General features: G+C 46.4%; 2 protein-coding genes across 3 annotated transcripts in view; one reads left to right on the forward strand and one right to left on the reverse strand.

Moving 5' to 3' along the window:
- Positions 1-6,095, reverse strand: part of MYBBP1A (MYB binding protein 1a) — a 59,740-nt gene extending 53,645 nt beyond the window's left edge. The window contains exons 1-8 of the mRNA XM_083806510.1: positions 5,865-6,095; positions 5,648-5,743; positions 4,749-4,832; positions 4,337-4,411; positions 3,815-3,922; positions 2,890-3,080; positions 2,454-2,621; positions 996-1,113 (exon numbers count right to left, since the gene is read on the reverse strand). Of these exons, the coding sequence (XP_083662636.1) occupies positions 996-1,113; positions 2,454-2,621; positions 2,890-3,080; positions 3,815-3,922; positions 4,337-4,411; positions 4,749-4,832; positions 5,648-5,743; positions 5,865-6,038 (1,014 nt within the window). The 5' untranslated portion in view covers positions 6,039-6,095. The remainder of the gene's footprint in view (positions 1-995; positions 1,114-2,453; positions 2,622-2,889; positions 3,081-3,814; positions 3,923-4,336; positions 4,412-4,748; positions 4,833-5,647; positions 5,744-5,864) is intronic.
- A 721-nt stretch (positions 6,096-6,816) lies between these two features.
- EIF4H (eukaryotic translation initiation factor 4H) lies at positions 6,817-18,365 on the forward strand. 2 transcript variants are annotated; one of them, XM_083806513.1, is made up of 7 exons: positions 6,817-6,993; positions 12,170-12,351; positions 13,328-13,392; positions 13,502-13,601; positions 14,251-14,316; positions 16,187-16,345; positions 16,471-18,365. In XM_083806513.1, exons 1-7 carry the CDS (start codon positions 6,935-6,937, stop codon positions 16,605-16,607), a joined length of 768 nt encoding a protein of 255 aa, XP_083662639.1. In that variant the 5' UTR covers positions 6,817-6,934; the 3' UTR covers positions 16,608-18,365. The 2 variants fall into 2 exon arrangements, with proteins under 2 accessions (XP_083662639.1, XP_083662640.1); XM_083806514.1 differs by lacking the exon at positions 14,251-14,316.
- The last annotated feature ends 2,618 nt before the right edge of the window (positions 18,366-20,983 follow it).

A 20,983-nucleotide genomic window follows, 5' to 3' on the forward strand; every position in this document is an offset into this window, starting at 1 on the left:
TAGGGTTTTCTCTTTCTGTTTTGTGAGACAGACATTGCATTCAGTGGATTTGCACGTTTCAGACAGGAATTAAATTAGCAAATCTTTTGATGCACACGGAAGAACACAGCGTAGTTCACCGTGGAACAGAAAAAGAAGCACGATACAGGAAAACAACCAAGACAGTGGATAAACCCTGGAGAAAGTTGCTTCATATACAGAGGCACCATGGTAATCATTATTTTCAGAGCGAAAATGCACATCTATTTCTGCTTTGGTAATAGAATTGAAAGACTACAAAGTCCTGTCCCTCCCAAGAGAAGGCAATGATTTTGGGGCCTACATCAGAATATTTAGGACTAGGATAGCATGAAAAGACAAGCCAAAGCCCATTTTTATTCGTATTCTTTGATTTTTTCCTCCCTTTATTGCAGGGGTTTTGTTGCTTGCTTGCTTCACAGGAGGGAAGGCAGAGGCCATCCAAAATCCAACTCCCATATTGCACTGAGATGTGCATATTGAAACAAGCACTAAAATACACAAAAGCATGAGTTGTCCCTTTTTGTCTTTGCTTTCAAATGTTCATGCAACACCCAGCACAATGACAGACAAAAAGGAGCTTCTGGACATGCAAAATCAAAAGGCCTGTCAAAGGATGACACATGACGTTGTCAATATGCTGAGGGCTGCCCTTCCTCTGCTTCCCCCACGGTGAGAGCTTTCTCGGCAGTACCAGTGGAAGCAGGGGGCTCAGTGCTGAACAATTTCAAACTCCTTAAAATAAGTCTGAATAGCAATACACAAATAGACAGTAACAATCAAAAACAGCCTTACTCAGCCTGTTGCAAGCAGCAGTCACACAATAACCCTACCTTTAGTAAGAGGCCAAGGTCTAAATCACGTAAACTTATTTTTAATACAGGACGTGTAACAGGAAAGGTGGGCAGGGGTTGAGGGGAGGTTCTGCTCAGAACAGCGGCTTTAGGCCTGAGCACAAGTACTTTCAAAGGACCTACCTGAGTTGTTACCACATGTTCTCCGTAGAGCTGCATCACCTTCCCTTTGAGAACCATCTGTAGCTGATCCAGGGACAACAAGGGCAGAGCGCTCCCCAGCAGTCGGTAGCACATGTAACTGAGCAGAAACAAAGAACATTCTCTCAAGTAGAGCCACAGCCGTAAAGCCGCAAAGATAAGACAGAGAAGAAGTGGTGGGGCAGGCTATGTGGAGCACACAAGAAGACAGAAGTCAAAACCACATGCTTTCTACACGGATCTAGTGTTCAAAAATCCGACTCCTGAAAACTTTCCTTCTGGCTAGCACAGCTGTTCAGATTCCCCACAGAAGGTCCTCTGCTGCCCAGAAATAGATCAGTCCTCACCAGCAGCCCCTTCCTCAGTGCACTCGCTGGATCTCTTCTCTCCAAGTGTCTATTTCCACAGGCCTAAAAACACTTACTTGTTTTTGAAACTTGCTGTTAAATTGGATCAAAATTGCCTAATGGTCTCAAGAATTATTAGACAGATATTCTGCAGACATTTCTGCAGAAAGCCAGGCTAAAAAGGAAACACTTTTGAGCATACAAAAGGTATTTTCAGACTTACCCAATTCAAGCCAACTAAGACAAGACATAAACTGCCCACGCTTGGAAAATGGTTCCCCTTCACTGTGATATTCATGTAATATGTTAAAAAAACATACAAGTGCACCTCTGATTTTCAAACTCTTGATCTAATGAAGATTAAACCTGGCCACAGACTGACTTGCTATGGTCCAAAAAATGAAACTATGCTCCCCCAAAATGCTCACAGATTCGTGTTCAGGATTTTGCAGCATGTTTATACAGCATGAGTCTCCACAGACAACTTAAATAATCCTACAAAGATCTAGTGTTAGACTTGGAAGAGGAGCTGAAATAGCCACTGTTATGATTTCAGCCCCAGCCATATCCTTCTAAAACACAGACCACGTCAGAACCCAAACCAAAGGAGCCCAATAATATCTAGGTTTTTTAATGCAGCCCATCCTACAAAGCACACAAATCCAGCAGTATTAAGATACAAATTTCAGAACCATGGTTTGTCTACACAGAAGTTGTCCTTAAGCCATGCCAACAAAACAGCCGCTCTCTCAATCACTTAGAGAAAGGAATGGTACAGTTCCTCTGACAAGTCTTGTAGGAGCACACTATTGATTGAAGACAACCTTATGTCTGACGGGGGGCATTACCACCCTGTGCTGTCCTTGATAAATTTAAACCCAAATTTGTTACACATCAAAATCCCAACAGAAATCTTACTCATAACTCATGGAATTAGGCTTCCTATAAAGTTTCTCATGAATACCTAAATAATCAAATGTTCTCACACTGTTTATAAGAAGCCGTATGTTCCATGCTACCAGAGGAACAGAATGACTAAAGCAAGAAACAGAAGAATAATAAGGAAAAAAACAAAATGTATGTTAAAACAAACCTCACAGGTCCTGATTTCTCCTTGAATAGCCCGTTCTCCACAGCTTCTTTCCAGAACAGTTCAAAGGCACCTTCCTTCAATGAAACTTGGAGCAAATCAAACCCTACACTGGGCAATTTCTTGTCCTTCTTCTCTGACTTGGCAGCACTTTGCAGAAGCTCTACAAGTCTAGAAGAAGAAAGCATACAATGTGAGAGATTGGGCCTGGAAGGGGATTGCTGAAGGCCAAATTTATCCCACTGAAGAATGCAGGACACTTACTGAGCACTGCAGGCAGAGCTATAATTTAGTAACCTGCAGAGCAGTTAGTGCCTAACCCTTAATAGCACCTGCAGTAGCAAATGCAGGCAGGTTTCAGAAGGAAAACGTTATTTTTCTCACTACTATCCAAGAGACCCAGAATATTGTATTTCATGGCCCTCATTTAACAACTTACTTGGGAATATTTTCCTCATTTACAATTGTAGGTGATCCAAACAGCTTCTTCAGCTTTTTAGGTTTCAGAACACCAGGGAATTTCTGTATGCCCACAAGTAAAAGATGCAGGTTCTCTGGAGATTCGAAGGCTGAAGTAAGGTCAGCTTGCAGGACACCAAACAGGACCTCCTCAAACACGGTTTCAGGAACCTAGACAGGAATGAAAGTAAGAGAGCATGTGAGAAACATCTGAGGGCGTTTTGCCAACCTGCTGTGTAATATACTAAAATATCCGTATTGTAGGGCATCTTATTAAAAGTCTGTGGTGTTTCAGAAGCTTTAGAAACAACCTTTATGGTGCAGCCAAAAACCATGAACAAATTTTTACCCAGTATTGCCATATAGTCCCCAGGTGCTTAACCACAAGGAGTAGGACTATACGTTGTCATCAAATAGCAATTCTGGTCAACTCCAGCTGAAATTGTTCTCTTGCCATATGACTGCTCCTGTCTGTACTGCTATGCAGCTCAGAGAGGAGGAAACACTCTTGGATTAGCTTTTAATTATATTTCCATCAAAAAAGTTACTTATTTCAGTAGGATTTGTCAGTAAACAATTGTGTTGAATGGTTTTAAAGGAGACCAGATCCAATGTTTTCATCAGTCAAATATGGAAAGAGTGAAAACTGCTTTCATGTATATTTTCTGAAAGATTAGATTCAAAATACATTTAAACCTAACATCAGGAGTAGACAGACTAAGGTAAAACAGAGCATCCTTCTCAGAAAAAAAGCATGGGCCCACAGACAACTTAGAAAATAGGTCCTGCAGTTTAAACTTACTCTTCCATAACTCCCCTTTGACTTTTAACTATGAACAAACTAATGAAAAAGCAGTCCCCAAAGTAAAGTCCTTCCTCCTATCCACGACACGCTGTGGCTATACCTCTGACAGGATGTCCACAATAGTTTTGCGAGGGAGATCTTTGAGGTGTGCTTGGTGGTGTGCCAACTGCTGGAGAAGCTGGATACTCTCCAGCAGAGCTTTCTGGTCCTAGAAAGGAAAAGTACATCAGAAATAGAGGACATACATAAGAGGTTAAATAGAAGGCTCAACAAATCCACTACTGAGACCCTCATGTCTACTTCTAATAAGAAAACAATTGCTTCCTGATGTGCAGCTTTTCCCAACATTATTTTCTGGCTGTATGTGACTATAGATGCCTTCCTTCCATAAGACGTAGTGAGACTTTCGGTACCATCTGACCCAGTTTCTACATTCTAGTCAGGAACAAACATTTAGAAGGTACAAAAACTCTATGGATAATGCAAAAGAAATGAACTGGACTTGATGCTCCAAGTCCCATCTCATCCACTAGCCAATGGCCCAGTCTTTCTCTCCACATCCTCTCTCTACTTCAGCCAGTCCGAGAACCCCTACTGACAAACAACATAAGAGCAGCATTACCTTAACAAGCCGGCCAGATTGAAATAGAGCCATAACTCCAAAAAAGTTTCCAAAAGCTGCATTTCTCACAAGTTTCTGAAAAAGAAAAAATATTGGAGTATAAACCCATCCCACTGAGAGGTCAGATCTCACATTCAACTACAACTCTGACAGAGAGTTGAAAAACAACCTCCTGTACTATGTTTAAGAGCTACTGTCCTAGATTTCCTATCTGTCACACAAACAAATCTCAGATAAAACAGTGACAGACAAGAGTATCGTCAACTTCCAGTTTTCAGAACTACTTCAGTTATTTCATTGTATTTGTTTCTCTTAGCAAGAACCCCAAAGCTACAGTATCCAGGCTCCAAACTGTCAAAGAACAGAGAAACTTAAACCTGCTGTCGGCCAATGCTGCTATAAGCTCACTCACCTTCTTCACTTTTTCGAGATTGTGTTTTTCTTTTATCTGTTCCAGGACACTAAATATTGGAATTTCCTCAAAAGCCTGCAAAACCTGAGGAGATGAATGAGACAGCTCAGTTTGCAGTTTCGTCATTCTATGAAGTATTAACAAGTTCAGCCAAAACAGACCTGAACACTAGATGTGCTGCTTTAGGCAAGAATAGAGCACGATTAGGATCAGTAAAATATGCATCAGAATTACAGCTACCATAGACATAAATATATCTGCTGATATTCCTTTTTTTTTTCCTGTATGTGGCATAGCAGGATTAATAATGAGAGCATCCTGCTGCACCTATATGATCCTGTAACAAAAGCAATGAGACTTTTCAGCATGGGCAAGGCCCTGATCCTAGCGGGCAGAACACAGGCTCTTGTGTATTATCAGCTTGTTAGGTGAGATGGGGTCACATCCATGGCAATGACACGTAAAGCTGTATGTATAGACTCAACGTCTGCAACTAAATGTCATGTTATATACTCAAACAGCTTCGAGAAAGTACCCTGAAGCGGGTATTAAAGGGTTGCCTTTTCACATCACCCGCAAAAAGGGCCCAACACCAGAAACAAGTTGCTTTTAAGAAGTCCAAACAGTTCTAAATGCAGCACATGTAAAAACTTGGTCAATTTTTGCAAATTAAGGCTGCCTCCGGAGGCACGACCGAATCCTGCAGCACAAGCGTGATACCGGTGGGTGCAGCTGGCACCTTTACAGGCACGCTGCTGGCCCCACTGAGGCTGTGCAGCGGCCCTGCCCCAGCAGAAGGGCTGCTTCCCTGCCACCTGCCTGCACGGGACGCCAGCAGGGAGCTGCGGCACCCTGACGGCCACCACAGCGCGACCCCCGCGATCGGCCCCGACACTGACCTGCGCCAGGGCCAAGCTGAAGCCCGGCCGGGCGGCCTCGCGGGTGGCTCCCAGTCCTTCCACCAGGCGTTTGAGGGCGTACTTCATCTCTTCGTCCTGAAACAGAGATCCAGGCACGGTTGGGGCCCCGCTCCTCCAGGCACCGAGCACCCCGCGGGGCCCGGCCGCGCCTGCCCCCCTCCAACCCTCTCTCCATCCCCCCCGGTCCACCCCTCACCTTTCCGCCGTCCCTCAGGTGCCGCAGGAGGTTCTCGGTGGCCGCCAGCCGCACCTCCTGCTCGGGCTTGGCGATGTCCCAGAAGAAATCGAGGAAGGCGCGGCCCTGCCGCAGCACCCCGCGGGGGTCGGCGACACCACCGCCGCCGGCCGCCCGCTCCGCCCGCTCCGCCATGCCGCCGCCGCCACACGTGGGGCCGCCGCCGCCGCCGGCCCCTGCCCGCTCCTCCTCTTCCGGGGCAGCGGGGACGGATCTGGCCCCGCACCGAGGCTGGCCCCACACCGGGGGTGTCCCCACGCGGTTTCTGTCCGCACACGGGGGTTGTCCCCGCACCGGGGCTGTCCCCGCACCCAGCCGCCGGCGCGCTCCCTCAGCCCCCTCGCCCCCCTCAGCGCCATCTTCCCGTCCCCGCCCGTCCCTCCCCAGCCCCGGGGGGAAGCGGGGCGCCGTGAGGAGGGGACGCACCCGGTTAAACCCCCGCGGCCGGCCCCGGTTCTCCCCCGCAGCCCCTCAGCGAGGCGCGGGGCGCTCTGAGGGCGGTGCGGGCGCTTGGGAACCGGCGGAGGTCGAGGGAAGGGGGGGGAAGGATCCTGAATGCTTCCAGAAACGTGCAAACAAGAACTCATCACGAACTCCTTTATTATTAATTTTTATTTTTATTTATTTTTGACGAGTACTGAGAGAGCGACCGCTGCGCTCAGCCCCCACACGGCAGGGGCTCCCTGCTGGCTCTCCCCTCGCGCGGCTCCCTCCTTCCCTCCCGGCTCGGCTCCCGCCCCATACCCCCGGCCCCTCGTCCCACACCGACCCCGCAGCGAGCCGCAGCCCCTCAGCGAGGCGGCGGCCCCACGGCACAAAGGCGGCGGGGGCCGCGCTCCACGCCCGCCTGTGACGGCGACTTCCCGACAGGCAGCGGCGCGGGCAGCCCCGCTGGAGGTGCGAGGAGAGGGGGAGCTGGAGACAGGCACCGCGGCGGGCAGCCCCGGCCGGGGCCTCGCCGTATATAAGCGGCGCGGGGTCCTGCGGGCGCGGTCCTGTCACGCTCGCCCGGGGAGGAGGCTGAGGTGGCGATGGCGGATTTCGATCCTTACGACGATCGGGCCTACAGCAGCTTCGGCGGCGGCCGGGGGTGAGCGCGGGGTTGCGGGGGGAGGCTGGGGAACGACCGGGGATCCCCCCTAAGGGAGCGGGGAGGGAGATAGGGAGGGGTGCGCCCCCCCCCCCCCCCTCCGGCCTCCCCCCCCCGTAGGCCTGGCGAGGAGGGGGCGCGGCCGGGCCTCGGCCCTGTGGGGATTGGGGGGGGGGGGCAGGGACGGGCGGGGGGCGCCGCCTCCGGCAGCCTGCTGGCCCCTCGCCTCTCGGCTTTGTGGAGGCACGGGGAGGCGGCTGCGGTGGTCTGGGAGGGGGTAAGGGACGTCCCCTCCCTTTCGCTCCGTAGCAAATTTGGGGCCTGGTGGCTGGGGAGAGCCGGGAAGGGGCGGGAGGCGGAGGGTGTCGCTGTGCTCCCGCCGGCCCCGAGGCGAGGGGAGGGAGCGGGGGGGGGGATTTAGGGAGGTGCTGGGCCGGAGCCAAGGTAGGCCGTGAGGAGCTGCAGCAGGGACGCGGCGGGAGGAGGGAGCTGCCCGTGGAGGGCTCGAGGCCCCGGTGCGGGCGGGACGAGCTGGGCACGGCGGAGGGGGGGGAGGGAGCCGCGGCGGCCCCGAGAGCGGGCGGCGTTGTGGTGCCTGCGGCGGGGAGGAAATGGGAGGGCTCTGCGGTGCCTCCGCTCGGGGAGAGCCGGGAGCTGCCGGCCTCTCCTGCCTTATCCCGGCTGCCGGTGCTGGCTCCAGCCCTCGGATCCGTGGGGCTCGGCTCGGCTCTGGAGACTGCACGTGTTTGGGGGGAGCGGGCTGCGGACGCAGTGACCAGCAACTACAGAGTTTGCCTTAAACCACGTTAGGAAGATGCAAGTAGTTAACTTTTTTGAAGGTGGATGCCGTACAAGTCTGCTCTAAATTAAAACGCCACGTATAAAACTACGAAATAAACTGTATTTGCAAGCAAATGTTAACGAGTATGCTGTTTTTGTCATGTAGTCTTCCGAGATGTTTCCTAATAAGCAGTTCCACTCTCTGCTGTGGTCAGAGGAGTAAATGAGTTTCATTTCTAGGCTGCCCAGGTAGCAGGGAGGCAATACTGCTGAGGCTGTAGCAGGAGTGAGTTGCCTTGCATTCAGAAAATCTCTGGCACTTAGGCTCTGTAAACTAATTTTTGTGTGTAAATATCCTCTGTCTAAAGGTGAAATGTCCCCGAGCAAACAGATGGGATAGCCATTCATAGTTTTGCTACTTCTTAAATTCGGAATAGATACATTGACAACTGCCTGAGGTGGCACTTGACACTCATAATTCAGGTGTTACTGTAAAGTAGCAAAATAAAAGTTCAAGTGTTACTTTCATATTCAGATTTCTTTAATAGAGTACTTAAACTTGCTCTCAGGCAAGACTCAGATACTTGCTTTGGTGAACTGGTTAGTAGATGCTTCTGCAGATGTTTCTGGTAAGTAACTGGGAGCTAATTCAGTAGTTTGGGTGCTACAGGTCCTGAGCTTTGCACAGTCTTGTGTGTAGCGAAAACATGGCTCTTCTTGAAGGCTTTGGTTAAATAATCCTTTGTTATCTTAGGGTGACTTCTTCCCATTTTTAGGTGCTCTAGGACTGCAGGAATAGTGTAAACTCAGTAGAGATCTAGTTTGTCAGAGCTGCCCTCTGTGGAGCATTATTGTGAGATTGCAGTGAGGCAGATAGGAAATAGTGGCTCCTGATGAGCTCTAACATAGCTAAGACAACTGCCTTGTTCTCCTCTCAGAATTACACAGGAGGGCAACAGAGGATGACTGGTTTGAGATGGGATTTTGCTGTACTTGAGATGTCTGGCAGTGAACTGATTACAAGCTGAAGCATGACACTGATGTGCGAGTCACTTTATTCCAGAGGGAAAACATGCTGTTGGTATTAATAACAAAGGCGTACTATGAAAGCTTTCTGGTCGATGTTTTGGAGCCCAGAATTTGACACCAAAATCCATTCTTGGTCATGCTGTGGCCTAGCTGGAACACTAAGCATCTGTAGAACCTCTCAGGGTTGAAGGAAACCGAGTTTATCACTCCTGGCCTGCTGGTAGGCTGTTTGTTTAGGCGTGGTCTTTGCACCAGGCTTACCCCCGCTGGACACCTCAATCAAAGGTTAAGATTCGTCCCATGAATCACAATACAAGTAAGTGGAAATGGAGAGCTAGTATTTATGCTTTTGGATCCTGCTTCCTACCCATTTACTACTAATAAATACCTCCTAATTCTTAGGCTCAAGTGAGCTTCTTCCTGAAGAAGTGCAGTGCTTACTGTAGAGATGCCCTGGGTTGCTTGAATAAATTTGGTGTGTGCTTAGAGTTGTGGTCTGGAGACTCCTGATGAATCTTGTCTTGCTGAGTCTTGTGGTGTCTCTGGTGAAATACTGAAGCTGCAATCCGATTAGGCTGTTGTCTGTTTGCTGGGCAAAAAGATAAATCCAGAACTATTGTTTTGATCCTTTGTGAAAGGCTATTAAACTCAAATAACAGCTTTCCAAAATATTCCTTGCTCTGAATTTTTGACAGACTGTTTTCTGAACAGCTAAACTTCCTGAAAGTAGCTTCAAAATAACAGTTTAGGTGCTCTTTCACCCCAGCATGGCCTTATGAGGTCATCCAACTCAGTCCACCGAAAAGTACACCTAATTATAGAGATGCTGCTTCTGGCCTCTGCTAGAAGCAAGCTTTCTTCAACTTTCTGCTTTTGTTTCATGGAGGGGGAAAAAAAATGTTTCTGATTCCCCTGCTAAGATGACATAATTATTACCTAGGTGTGTATCAGTGAAAGTTGCACTGAGAGGGAAATACAGATATGCATTTAATGCTTTGGTGTGACCCAGGTCACGTAGTTCAGGGCTGTTCTTAATTATATTGATGCCTGTCCTGTTTTATTATGAATTAGAGCATCTTGTTTGAGTCTTGGTTACCGAAGTCAGCCTTACTTTTTATTTCACCATTTCAATGTCAAAAAAAAATGTAGCAAGGTGTAGGAACAGTGTCTCTTGGTGTTGCAAAACTGCTTGTCCTGCTGTACTTGAAGCCTGCAGGAAGCTTAGTGTGGAACCCGGTTTGCGACCCTTCCTGTTCTTCAGGTGAGGACTGAAAGACCAAATCCATAGCTATTTGAGAACCAAGGCTCTAGTGGAAGATGTTCAAAAAGAATACGTCACTTCAGAAAAATATCCGTAGGAATTGCATAACAGGACATTGATTTACACACACACAACTTCCCTCCCCCCGAATCCTGGTGTGTTATGGCAGAAACACGGTTTGTTTGCAGCACCGAGTTTCTTTGGGGGATTGCTAACTTGAGGGTGTGGTTTCAGAGGCAGCTCGATCCATCTAAGTGGAGGCTGCTGTTGCAAGCTGCAGTTGGAGCCCTGGCTTGTGTTCTCCTTCCTGTGCTGGCACGAGTGCCTTTTGCAGCTGGCCAGATCACCTTGTTGATACGGCAAATTCATCTGTAAGGGGAGTTCTTGGATGAATTAGTGCACAGAGCTGGCTGATTGGCAGCCCAGGAAACATGGTGAGAGTGCACAAAAGGAGGGAATGCCCTTTTAAACTGAGCCTAAGTAATTTTGATGTTACTATTAGACATAAAAATGAAGATTTGGGGCTGTAAATTAAGTGTATGGTATTTTAAGGGGTTTTGTAAAAACCCCCAGTGAGAATTGCTATAGCTGCTATAGCAGCTCCTGGTCTTGAGTCTGTTTTGACTCTGACTTGTTATTGAGACAAAGGCAGACATGGAATATTATCAGAAATGCTAAAATATGAACCTGGGTGGGCACTACTTAAATGTGCAGAGGTGGTGACTTGGGTATGTGCAGCAGCATGCTGATATTGTTGGTGAAACTCCTGCACTGGTACCATGAATAGGCACAAGTGGCAGGCTTACCTAGAAAGAGTTAAGGAATCTTATCCAAGATTTCTGCATTATGTCACTCGTTCGCAATAAAATATTTATTCTGGAATGAAGAGGGGAAAAAAAGGTGGACAAGTACCGTGGACCTTCTTGCTGCATGCGACTAGCCAGAATAATACGAGATAATGAAATTATTTGAACCTCTGCAGAAATCTAATTATTCCTTGTCACCTGGCAAACCCTGGATACACTCTGAGTTCCTCTGCGCTTTCAAATGTTCAGGGAACCTCTTGGAAAGGGAGCAGACAGGAACAAGATCCAGTAAAAGGAAGGCACTGAAGAAGAGAACGTGGCAGAGCTGTAGGTGGGCATCTCAGCTGAGGCAAAAGTCGCTTAGGCAGAGCAAGGGGTATTGAACCGGTGATGGGGGCATCCTGTAGCCAACAAGTCCAGGAGCTGGAAGTTGAGGGCCTTGTGTCCACAGTAACTGCTCTCTGTAACGGAGACCTAGGTTAGCTTGAGAAGCTTGGACTCCATGGGAAATCAACACGCAGATGTGTTGTGTTAATACAGCGAAGAACTGAGCTGGTAACTTTCTAGTTCCTCAGCAACCAACGCCGATAGCCTTAACTGAGAGGAAGAATAGGAAAAGGCAGCCTAGTTTTCCTCTATATGAGCCAAAAAGGAAGAAGTATCTAAATATTACTTAAATTGCTTCTCTGCCTTTAGAATGTCTTGTTCAACTAAGCTGTTTAGTCTGTGTTCGAAGTATTACAGTCCAGGTGCCCTTTAGATATCTGACAGCTGGTTACAGCAGTAACTTTTCAGATATGGAGGATGTCTCTTAAGCAAATAAAGATGATTGTGGAGTTGATGTTACACTATTTAGCTAAAAGCATTAGTTCCATGTAAACTTTGGGATATGCCTGTGTCATGCAAGTGTTTCCTTACTGCGATAAATTCTTGAAATGTGTTCTGGGATGTGTTGTGTTGAGTAGGGAACAGTGTAGATGATCTTACTTTGAGATTTTCTTAATGTCTTCTGAAACAAGGAAGAAGTTCATTCATCACTTCATTACTGACTTCATCTGTAAGATAGTTAAGGATATTGTTGACCTGTTTTCCCACTGAAGTACCAATCAGGTAATGCTAAAAATGAGTTGGCCAGTAGTGGAGGTGGCAGATGCGGACAAAGAGATGCTAACAGGCGTTGTGGAGGGTGACTGAAGCTGGGGGAAGAGATCCACTTCGGAGAAGTCAAATAGCACCAGGGCAGCGCTGTGTGCTGTATTATGGGGCGTCAGGTTCCAGAACCGGACTGCTTTTTCAACAGGTCTCGTGGTGGTGGCCTTGGTTCCCGCAAACAGAAAGAGCTGCCAACAGAACCCCCTTTCACAGCGTATGTGGGAAATCTACCCTTCAACACCGTTCAAGGAGACATAGATGCCATCTTCAAGGATCTCAGTGTAAGGAGTGTACGACTAGTCAGAGACAAGGAAACAGACAAATTTAAAGGTGAGTGTTCAGAATTGATTTAGTTGTAGGTTGCTAAGGTTGCTAACTGGTAAGAGAATCATCTACTTCTAAAACCATTTTAATGGGGAATTTATCTCTGCTCTAAAGCACGGTTAGTTTGGTTGTTCTTCAGTGTTGATTTATGCGAAGTTGTCCTTCACCAGTAAACAAACATCTCATTTGAATGAGATTCACTGTTACTTCCATCACAAGATGCAGTCTGATCTGAGTATCGAGTCAATATTTGCCCTGCTGTAAGAGACTCTCAAACCTTGTTTGTCTCTTATGAATTGTAACAAAGCTGAAGTGTCTGACCCACTCGAGATCAGTGGTCATCGGTTTTGAGTACTTAGGCAATCCTTAGCTCGGAAGACTCCCATTGCTTCACCTTTGTCTTTAGTAGGTAGGAAGGAAAAGCAGTTCAGTGAGCCATTCACACAATTGCATTAGAGCATGTAAATCGTATTTCCATTGGAAGTGACTGAGGGGAAAGGGAGTACTTTGTAAGTTACTTTTTTAGGGGGAAAGGCTTAATGCAGTTTATGAGGAATTTTAGAAAAGGAATAGCAAATTCACTAAATGATGTGGTGACAGAAAATCAGACCATTGGCAAAGCAGGTACCTCAACTTCTTGTTTAAAGATGCTAGTAACAAATGTCAATATTCATCTAAATAACTGTCTAAAGGTGTAGATCAAATTTAATCTGCAGTGAGAACATACTGTAAAGGAAATTAATCAGGCTTTTAGCATTTGTGTAATGTCCATGTAGAGCTCTATTGCAGGCTCTGTCCCAACTGTTAATAAGCATAGGTAAATGCATTCATCTTTAATGATGTTTGGTTTCTGAGCAGTGTACATCTTGTACTTATTCTTAGTTCGTGGCTGAAAGAGAAGACTATTAGATATACAGGAAGAGAAGCTTCTTACAATTGCTTTCTAAAGTGCTGGTATTAATTTCTGAGTTTCTTCTTACAGGATTTTGTTATGTAGAGTTCGATGAGGTGGAGTCACTCAAGGAAGCTCTTACATATGATGGTGCAGTAAGTATATTTCCAATTCATTTGTGAAACAGAAAGATAAGCACAAGTCTCAAGCTTCTTGGCAGCCCATCTGGCAATTTCTGAAGAGATTTTCCTCTTTACTTAACAGCTTTTGGGTGACCGATCACTCCGAGTGGACATAGCAGAAGGCAGAAAACAGGATAAAGGTGGCTTTGGCTTCAGAAAAGGTGGCGGGCCTGATGACAGAGGTGACTTTCATTTTCCTAAATAGCTTCTTAAATATAGCGGCTGGAGTTATGACTTCTGGTGCTAACTAATGCATGCAAGGCACGCAAGAAAACACGAAGACTGTAGCGGAAGGAGAATTTGTGCGTACCTAGTGTAGTTGCTGCTGCTCCTGAAATTGCTGGAATAGATGTGCTTCGTGTCCCAAAGCTGAGTGTGTGTCACTGCTAACCCTGGAAGTGAGACCAATCCCCCTAGCAATGTGCAGTCTCTTGCAGAGGACAATAATAAGCCCAATGGTCTGATCTGCTACTATTTTATTAGGATGTAAAAGTGAGTAAGCTAAGTAATCACAAGTGTACGAATATGTATTTTGTACTGTCTGATGTTCCAGTGTAAGAACAGGCTTTTCTGTGGCTACAAAACGTAATTGAACTGCATTGACTGGAGCTTTTCATCCAATCTGCTTTAGAGAAGCTTTTCTGACCACTTGTTCTTGGTTAACAAAGCTGATCTTTTGTTCCTGTCCAATGGAACTTGGTGGTACTGAAATGAAGGGATTTTCCAGCAGCATGACTTTGGATATGGAAGGACTGGACTTTGGTTTGGTGTCCCCTTGATCAGTCTTTCCCACAGCTTTAGACCTGAACACAATTGTGGCTTTTTTCCTAGGAATGGGAGGAGGTTCCCGAGAATCCAGAGGAGGTGGATGGGATTCCAGAGATGACTTCGGTTCTGGTATCAGTATTAACACTTATAAGATAGGCGGCCTAAAAGGCACAAATGTTCTCATTTTCATGTCAGCTGCGTTTGTCCGCATTTGTTTTGACTCAGTCTACTGTATGCCAACTTTGGACATCCTGTGGCTGCAGTGGGATTCTTCAGGGGAAACTTTAATTGCTTTATAACAGGAAATGGTCTTCATTTTAAGCTTTATGAAATGATCTTAAATGGCAGAAAACTAGTTCGAATGTAGTCTGGGATGTCTAGGTTTCAAGCATAGCATTTCTCAAACATGAGCCCAAGTACATGTTTCAATAGTAGCAGAAACAGACAGGCCATGCAGAAAAACAGATATTGGTGCTGCATTCTTTCAGAGCAGAGGTTTTCACCCCTCTCAAGGGGTTGTTAATGTAATGCCATGTGAAATGTGTACTCCTGAAGCAAATGACATCTCCAAAGCTGTGTTAGTTCCAAAGCACTTTTAAATACAAAACATTCCTAAAAGTTAGGTCTGTTCTGGTAATGCAAGTTGCAGTGAATGACTAAACTTCCTGAGTGGAAGGTACTGGTGGAGCCACTGTGTTTATTTTTGACTTCCAGTTAGATTTTTGTTAATAGTGTCCAGGGTGATATTAACACAATTGCTTTTGTCCTCTGAACTTGTGGGTTTGGTCCATTTTCTGATGGGGAGATGTCGGCAAGTGCAGCTGTGCGGTGTCTGGTCTCTGCATGAGTGGAATGAACAAAGTAGGAGAGGTAACCATGAGCCATTGCTGCTAGCATGGAGCTCAACATGGTGCTGGAGAGAGGAAGCTTGCTACAACGCTGTGCTTAACCTGCCTTCGTAGCTAAGCATTCTGGTGTCGCAGCCTTATGCCTTTACCAGCAGCTTTTTCAAATGCACATTTCAGCTGGTTAGATGCTGGATGAGTGATTTGTGCGCTGAAGGTTAGCGTTGAAGTCTTAAGTTGGTACAGAAGCTTTTCTTCTCAGGTTGCCTTGCACTGGATCAAGTCTTAAAGATTGCTGTTTGGCACTGAAGTAAAGGACAGTTCTGCAACTCTGCCAAATGCTAAATTGGAAAGGAAAATCTCAGATGGGAATAAAACATCTTTCCCTTCCAAACAGCTTCTAAAAAAACTATGTTCCACTTAGGTATGCTGCTAGCCTGAAATATCTTCCTCCCATTGAGTACAGATGGAGCCACAGGGGGATATTCCAGGATGGTCACTGGTGCAGAAAGTCAGTCAGTGACAGGTAGTTCTTGGTGGCTTTTGATATACAAACTGAAGAAATGTAGTCAGCTTCACGTTTAAAGTCTGGATTTTTTTTCTTAGCTCTTCCATTAGTCAGGTAGATCCCTGGTTATTTTATAGTACAGTTGAAAAACCTTGGTTTTGCTCCATTTTTCAAAGGCTTTCTTAAGGATTGTTTCATTACTCCCTAGCTCTTTTCCCATTTGCTCTGCTCCTGCAGGTTTCATGCTAAGGCTGCGGCCAGTGTGATCTGTCCCCAGCAGAACTCAGGGTACTTCTAGTGTTACCTCTGAATTCAGCTCCTGGTGCGTTAACAATCTGAAGTTGCAGCTGAAGTTCATATTTTAATGGTGTTTGGTGACCCAGTTTCAAAGACTGAGTATGAAATAAGCCTCTAGGTGGATAAAGCAGGTTCTGAACTTGGCATAGTGCACTGGATTTCAAATGCAATCTGTATGACTCTTCCAGAATGTGTTAGATCTGTGAAGCAATCTGTCTACAGACAAAGGCTCTCAGTGCATCATCTTGGACTGACAGCTGTGCCTTGCGAGGTTTTCCAGTCATCCAGATAAATCTAGATAAAAGCATTGTGAAACGTGCTCTTTAAATTCACCATCTTCCTTCTTCAGGATTCAAAGATGATGACTTCTTGGGAGGCCGGGGTCGAGGCACTCGCCCTGGAGACCGGCGACCGCCAGGTGCCTCAATGGGAAGTGGTGGCACTGGGCGTTTCCGAGATGGGCCTCCCCTTCGTGGATCTTCCATGGACTTCAGAGAGCCAACAGAAGGTAAACTCCTCTTATCTTCTGTAATTCAGTCTTCCTTCGTGAATGACACGTCTTGTTTCTTCAGCAGGGTAAAGCTGCTTGCCCTTGGCAGAGAAGTCTGAAAACCTTACTGTTTTGTCTTGCAGAGGAAAGAGCACAGCGACCCCGGCTTCAGCTCAAACCTCGAACAGTTGCTACTCCCCTCAATCAAGTAGCCAACCCAAACTCTGCTATCTTTGGTGGAGCCAAGCCCCGAGAGGAAGTAGTAAAAGAGCACGACTGAGCTTGGGGTTGAGAGGGAATGGGGAGGCGGGAGAAAAAGCAAGACAGTACAGAGTGACTAGCTCTGCTGGAATGTCAACCCTGCAGTTTACCATTCCTGCCATCTGGCATTTGTCCTCTTTGAAACTGAAAACACAGAGCTTGTGAATGCATGTCAGCTGTTAACAAGTGGTTTTTAGTACGTTCTTGGCTTTGCTGTATCTAGTGCCTGCTTTGTGCTGAGTTTCCTCTTCTGTTTCCTTCCAAGCAGCGCAGTTGCCAGTAGATAAGGCAGTGTAGCTGCTTCCACAGGTGTAGAGGTCTCTGGACAAAGGTGCTGCTTCACTTCCTCCTTTCTGGGTTTGTTTTACTTTAGAAGCACAGGTTAGACTTAGTTATTACCCTGTATTGTTTCCTTTTACTTCCTCAGTGCTCCTCTTCTGACCTGCATGTCTCGTTCTGTATTGCTGTGGCTCTGAAGAGGAAAACTGGAGAGTCCAGATGAGTTGAGCAGAGTAACTTTCAGTTCTATCCATGTAGTGAAATACCATTTAGGACAGTTGATGACTTACTGTATCCAGCAGAGCCCCTTAGAACACTAAGGGGGGAACTGCCCTTTCACACAGGTTACCAGGAAGTATCAATTTAATAGATGCAAGTCAAGTTGGCTGGCAAGCCTGGTGGATAGGTGGAAGCAGCATGGATAAAGCATCTCCCAGCAGCCTGTTGCTGGTGACTGATAGAATTCAAAATGGTATGATGCTACACCTCGGAGCTCAAGGTTAGTGCTGCAAAAATGTGCCCGAGCACAGCTGCTCACTGGCTCTTTCTGCTTACATTTCTTTGGGTTTTACATGTTTGGTAAATTTTTAAATGAAGTTTCTACAAATAAAATTGACTTTTTTATTTTTCTTTAAGGAGTATATACTTTGCCATGCAGTATGTAGTTGTCATTACCCCCTGCTTTTCTTTGCCCAGTGGTGTACAGTTTTAAGACCTCTGCTTTCAGAATACCATGAAAATGGGCAGATTAGAAACTGTTCTAAAATAGATTCTCTTCATGTAGAAGTTTGGGTGAAAAGCATCTCTAACCGCCGCATCTCTGAACTTGAAGTGTTTCTTGCCAGCGTTGGGAATGTTCTTTGTGGGAGGAGGGAGGGGAGGGGGAGGCTGGAGCTAAGGGAGAGCATTCATGTTTAAAAACAACCTGGATCTCTAACACTGAAGTGCAGATATGTCCAACGCGTGAGGAAAAACTTGGGCCCCTAACACTAGTGCTGACAGCTCCCAGATAAAACAGCCAGCACGCCAGAGTACTTGCAAAAGAAGTTTGGAAGCATGGCTGCTTTACTACCAGCGTCACTGCTAGTAGTGAATTTCTTCTCTAAAGTTTTTTTTTGTGACGTCAGAGTCCCAGCAATTTACAGAACTACTCTTTCCTTCCTTCTGCCTGTCACTTAATCTGCTTTTGAGATAAGAACCATTTGTCTAACACTAATAATTAATTTAAGACAGACATGCATTTGTGTGGTTGTATTCCAAACCAATAATTGACCTATTTACATCTTCAATGTGGAAAAGATTTTAAGAACAAATTCCCATATAAAAACTCACCTCTAGTCAAGACAGTTGACTTTTAAATGTAAAAAAGAAAAGAAAAAAGAAAAAAGAAAAGGATTCCAAACACTTAACACATTCTGCTTCATAACAAAATAAATTTATGGATATGGTATTTTGTGAATGATCTTTTAAATAAAAGAAAACATTAAGTAATATTTAACATTGGTCTTTATTTGAGTCTGCTCTAGCTTGTGTCCCCCCTCCTCCCCTCCCAAAGTTCTCCAACATTGCATTAATCTGGAATTAACGGACACAGAAATAAGGTGGGGGGATTGGAAAAGAACAAGGGAAGAAGTATAATCTAAGCAAGTGCTGGGAACATGTAGGAGACAGTGAAATAAAAATCCTGTAGGAGTGGAGGCAAGCCCAAGTTTTGTCCTGTGGCTTCAGTACAACCAGCTCTACTGCGCGGGCTGCCAGGCAGCGTGGCAGTACTGTGGCTTGCAGTTACAGAGCTCTGGGTGGTTTCCAGCAGCTGGGCTCTGCTGCTCTGAACGCAGTGCCCTGTCTGGTTGAGGGCAAACTCTGTCCTTCCAGACTGGGTAGTGGTCTGTTCCATACAGTGTCTGAGGCAAAACAAATCGATCAGCTTGCTAGTGTTCTGCCCAGTTTCTTCCAACTTTTTTTAGCTGTCTTGTTTCCTACTAGACCTAACTGTTAATGGTGTTGTTGCCACGCTGTCTTTGAAGTGTGTGCATACTGCAGGGTAAGCCAAGAGCCATGTTTTTTATTGAGGAAATGAGCCCTGACCTTCCTGCTGGTTTTACTGCTTTCCATAGCATGAAAGGGTGGGAAGCGTTCTGTCTTCCAGCTGTTCAGTCCGCTCTCTATCCTCAAATGTGCTCTTATGACAGCTTGAGCAGAGAATCCAAATCCTTCTCTGCGGTGACTTGCTGAGGCAGACTGCAGCACCAGCCTGTCCAACGTGAATATCTCCTGAGGTGTAGGAGAAGGGCTGGCTGGCTGGAGATGGTGGCCTTCAGCTGCTTCCACAAGGCTTGCTCATAGCTGGTCTTTCAAACCTAATGAGGGAGGCAATAATTTTATCCCTCTGCATGGTGAAAAGTACCACTGCTGTGTGAGAGACAGAAAACAGCTCATCTTGTTCAAATAGCGCTTTTCTGTACCTACTAACCTTCGAGTCAAGGATTTCCCACTGGTGAAAGCAGCCAAATCCCAGTATGGTTAAATCCCAGTATAGTTTTACCTTTTTGAATAGTCTAATAGATGTGTACGTTTGTGTTGCCTGTTTTTTTTTTTTTGGAGTGCTCTCACTTATGCTTCCCCCATGGCTTGGGGTCAGACTCTTCCACTCCTTTTTCTTTTTCCCCTTCAAAAATGTAATTAACATTTTCCTGTAGAGACGCATATCAAACCAGCTTGTGTCAACAGCTGACAAAACTTTTAATTTTTCTCATGATTGTGTCATTTCAGTTTTGTAGGAGGAAGCAAGACTTTTTCCCACCTCCCACCAGCAAAGGGCAGCTCAGGTTTAAGCTGCAATGCTTAATTTTACCTGTAGCTTAAGGCTAAACCTGGCATGGCAAAGCCTAGACCAAGGAGGTTACCAGCAGCAGTAACAAACGGATAATTCCTCTGTGGCTATTCGTATTCTCACCACGTTATTTCTAGTAGCAGTGCTGAGTGTTCTTCAAGCTTGAACTTACACAAAACTGCAGCAGGAGTGCAGTGGACAGATTTTGGTACTGAAATTAAGGCGTAGCTCTGCTTTGCTGCTGTGGAATGAGCTTTGTGCTCCTGCAGTGAGGTTGCAGCTCGGGAAGGTTGGTGTGGTGACTGGGAGCACTGGGGGAGAACGCGCAGGAGTAAGCAGCGTGCACCTAACGTGCTGCAAAGCTGTGCTGTCAGCCCCCGAAAAACAAAAACCTCAGCGAGCTGACCCCGGCCTCTAACAGCACCCCGGTGGGCACTTCGTGTTGTGGCCGGGAATGCTGTTTGATGGCAGGAGAAATAAGTGGGGGAGTGTTCGGCTCTTGGAATGATGGGCTGGTGCCTGGGGCTGGATAAAGCTGTGCCCGTGGGGGTGGCTTCCTTGCCTTCCTTTGTGAAGCAGCAGTGAGATAGTTTGCTACCGACATACACTGGGGCAACTGAAGAGCCTCTGGTGTTGACCGTGTGTGTCCAAAGCTCTCTTGGGTGTGCCAGACCTCACTGTGAGACAGAGCGATCACGGCCAAGAGTCCCTGTCCCAGGGCAGTTTGGGGCAGTGCTGGTCTTGTACAACTTGTCTTAAGAATTCTGTTAGTTTCAATGCTGACTTTAACACATGGTCTAGTAGGAGTGTTTGCTACCTGTAGCACTGACTGCTGTCCCGTCTTCAGAAAAAACAGGATCTTGAGAATTTTAGAGCAAATCCTATTGCAGCGCCTCCTTTTTGCAGAAAAGATTTAATCAAGCTGGTGAATTTTGAAATGCGCCCTTCGTCAGAGCATTCACGCGCAGTAACTTTCACAGCCACCCATGTCCCGCTGGCTGCTTTCAGTAAAGCTCTGTGGAGTGGCTTTACCAGGAATCTCCCCATTTGCCTGGAGTGTGTCTTTGGACAAAGCTGAGCGTAGATGACTGGTTTCCTAAACAGACCTCGTTCCCTCTCCCTGCATGGAAGTACGGCTCAGGGTTATTCAGACTGGCTTTCAGCAAGAACACAGTCAGTAAGCTGTGAACTCTGGGCATCCTTAAAATCGTGTTAAGTTGATGTTCTGCATTCTGATGGTTTCTGGGTTTTCCTACCAGAGGAGCCCAAAGGCTCTGGAGGAA

The sequence above is a fragment of the Anser anser genome (assembly GCF_964211835.1).
Source record: "Anser anser genome assembly, chromosome: 20".
Lineage (NCBI taxonomy): Eukaryota > Metazoa > Chordata > Aves > Anseriformes > Anatidae > Anser > Anser anser.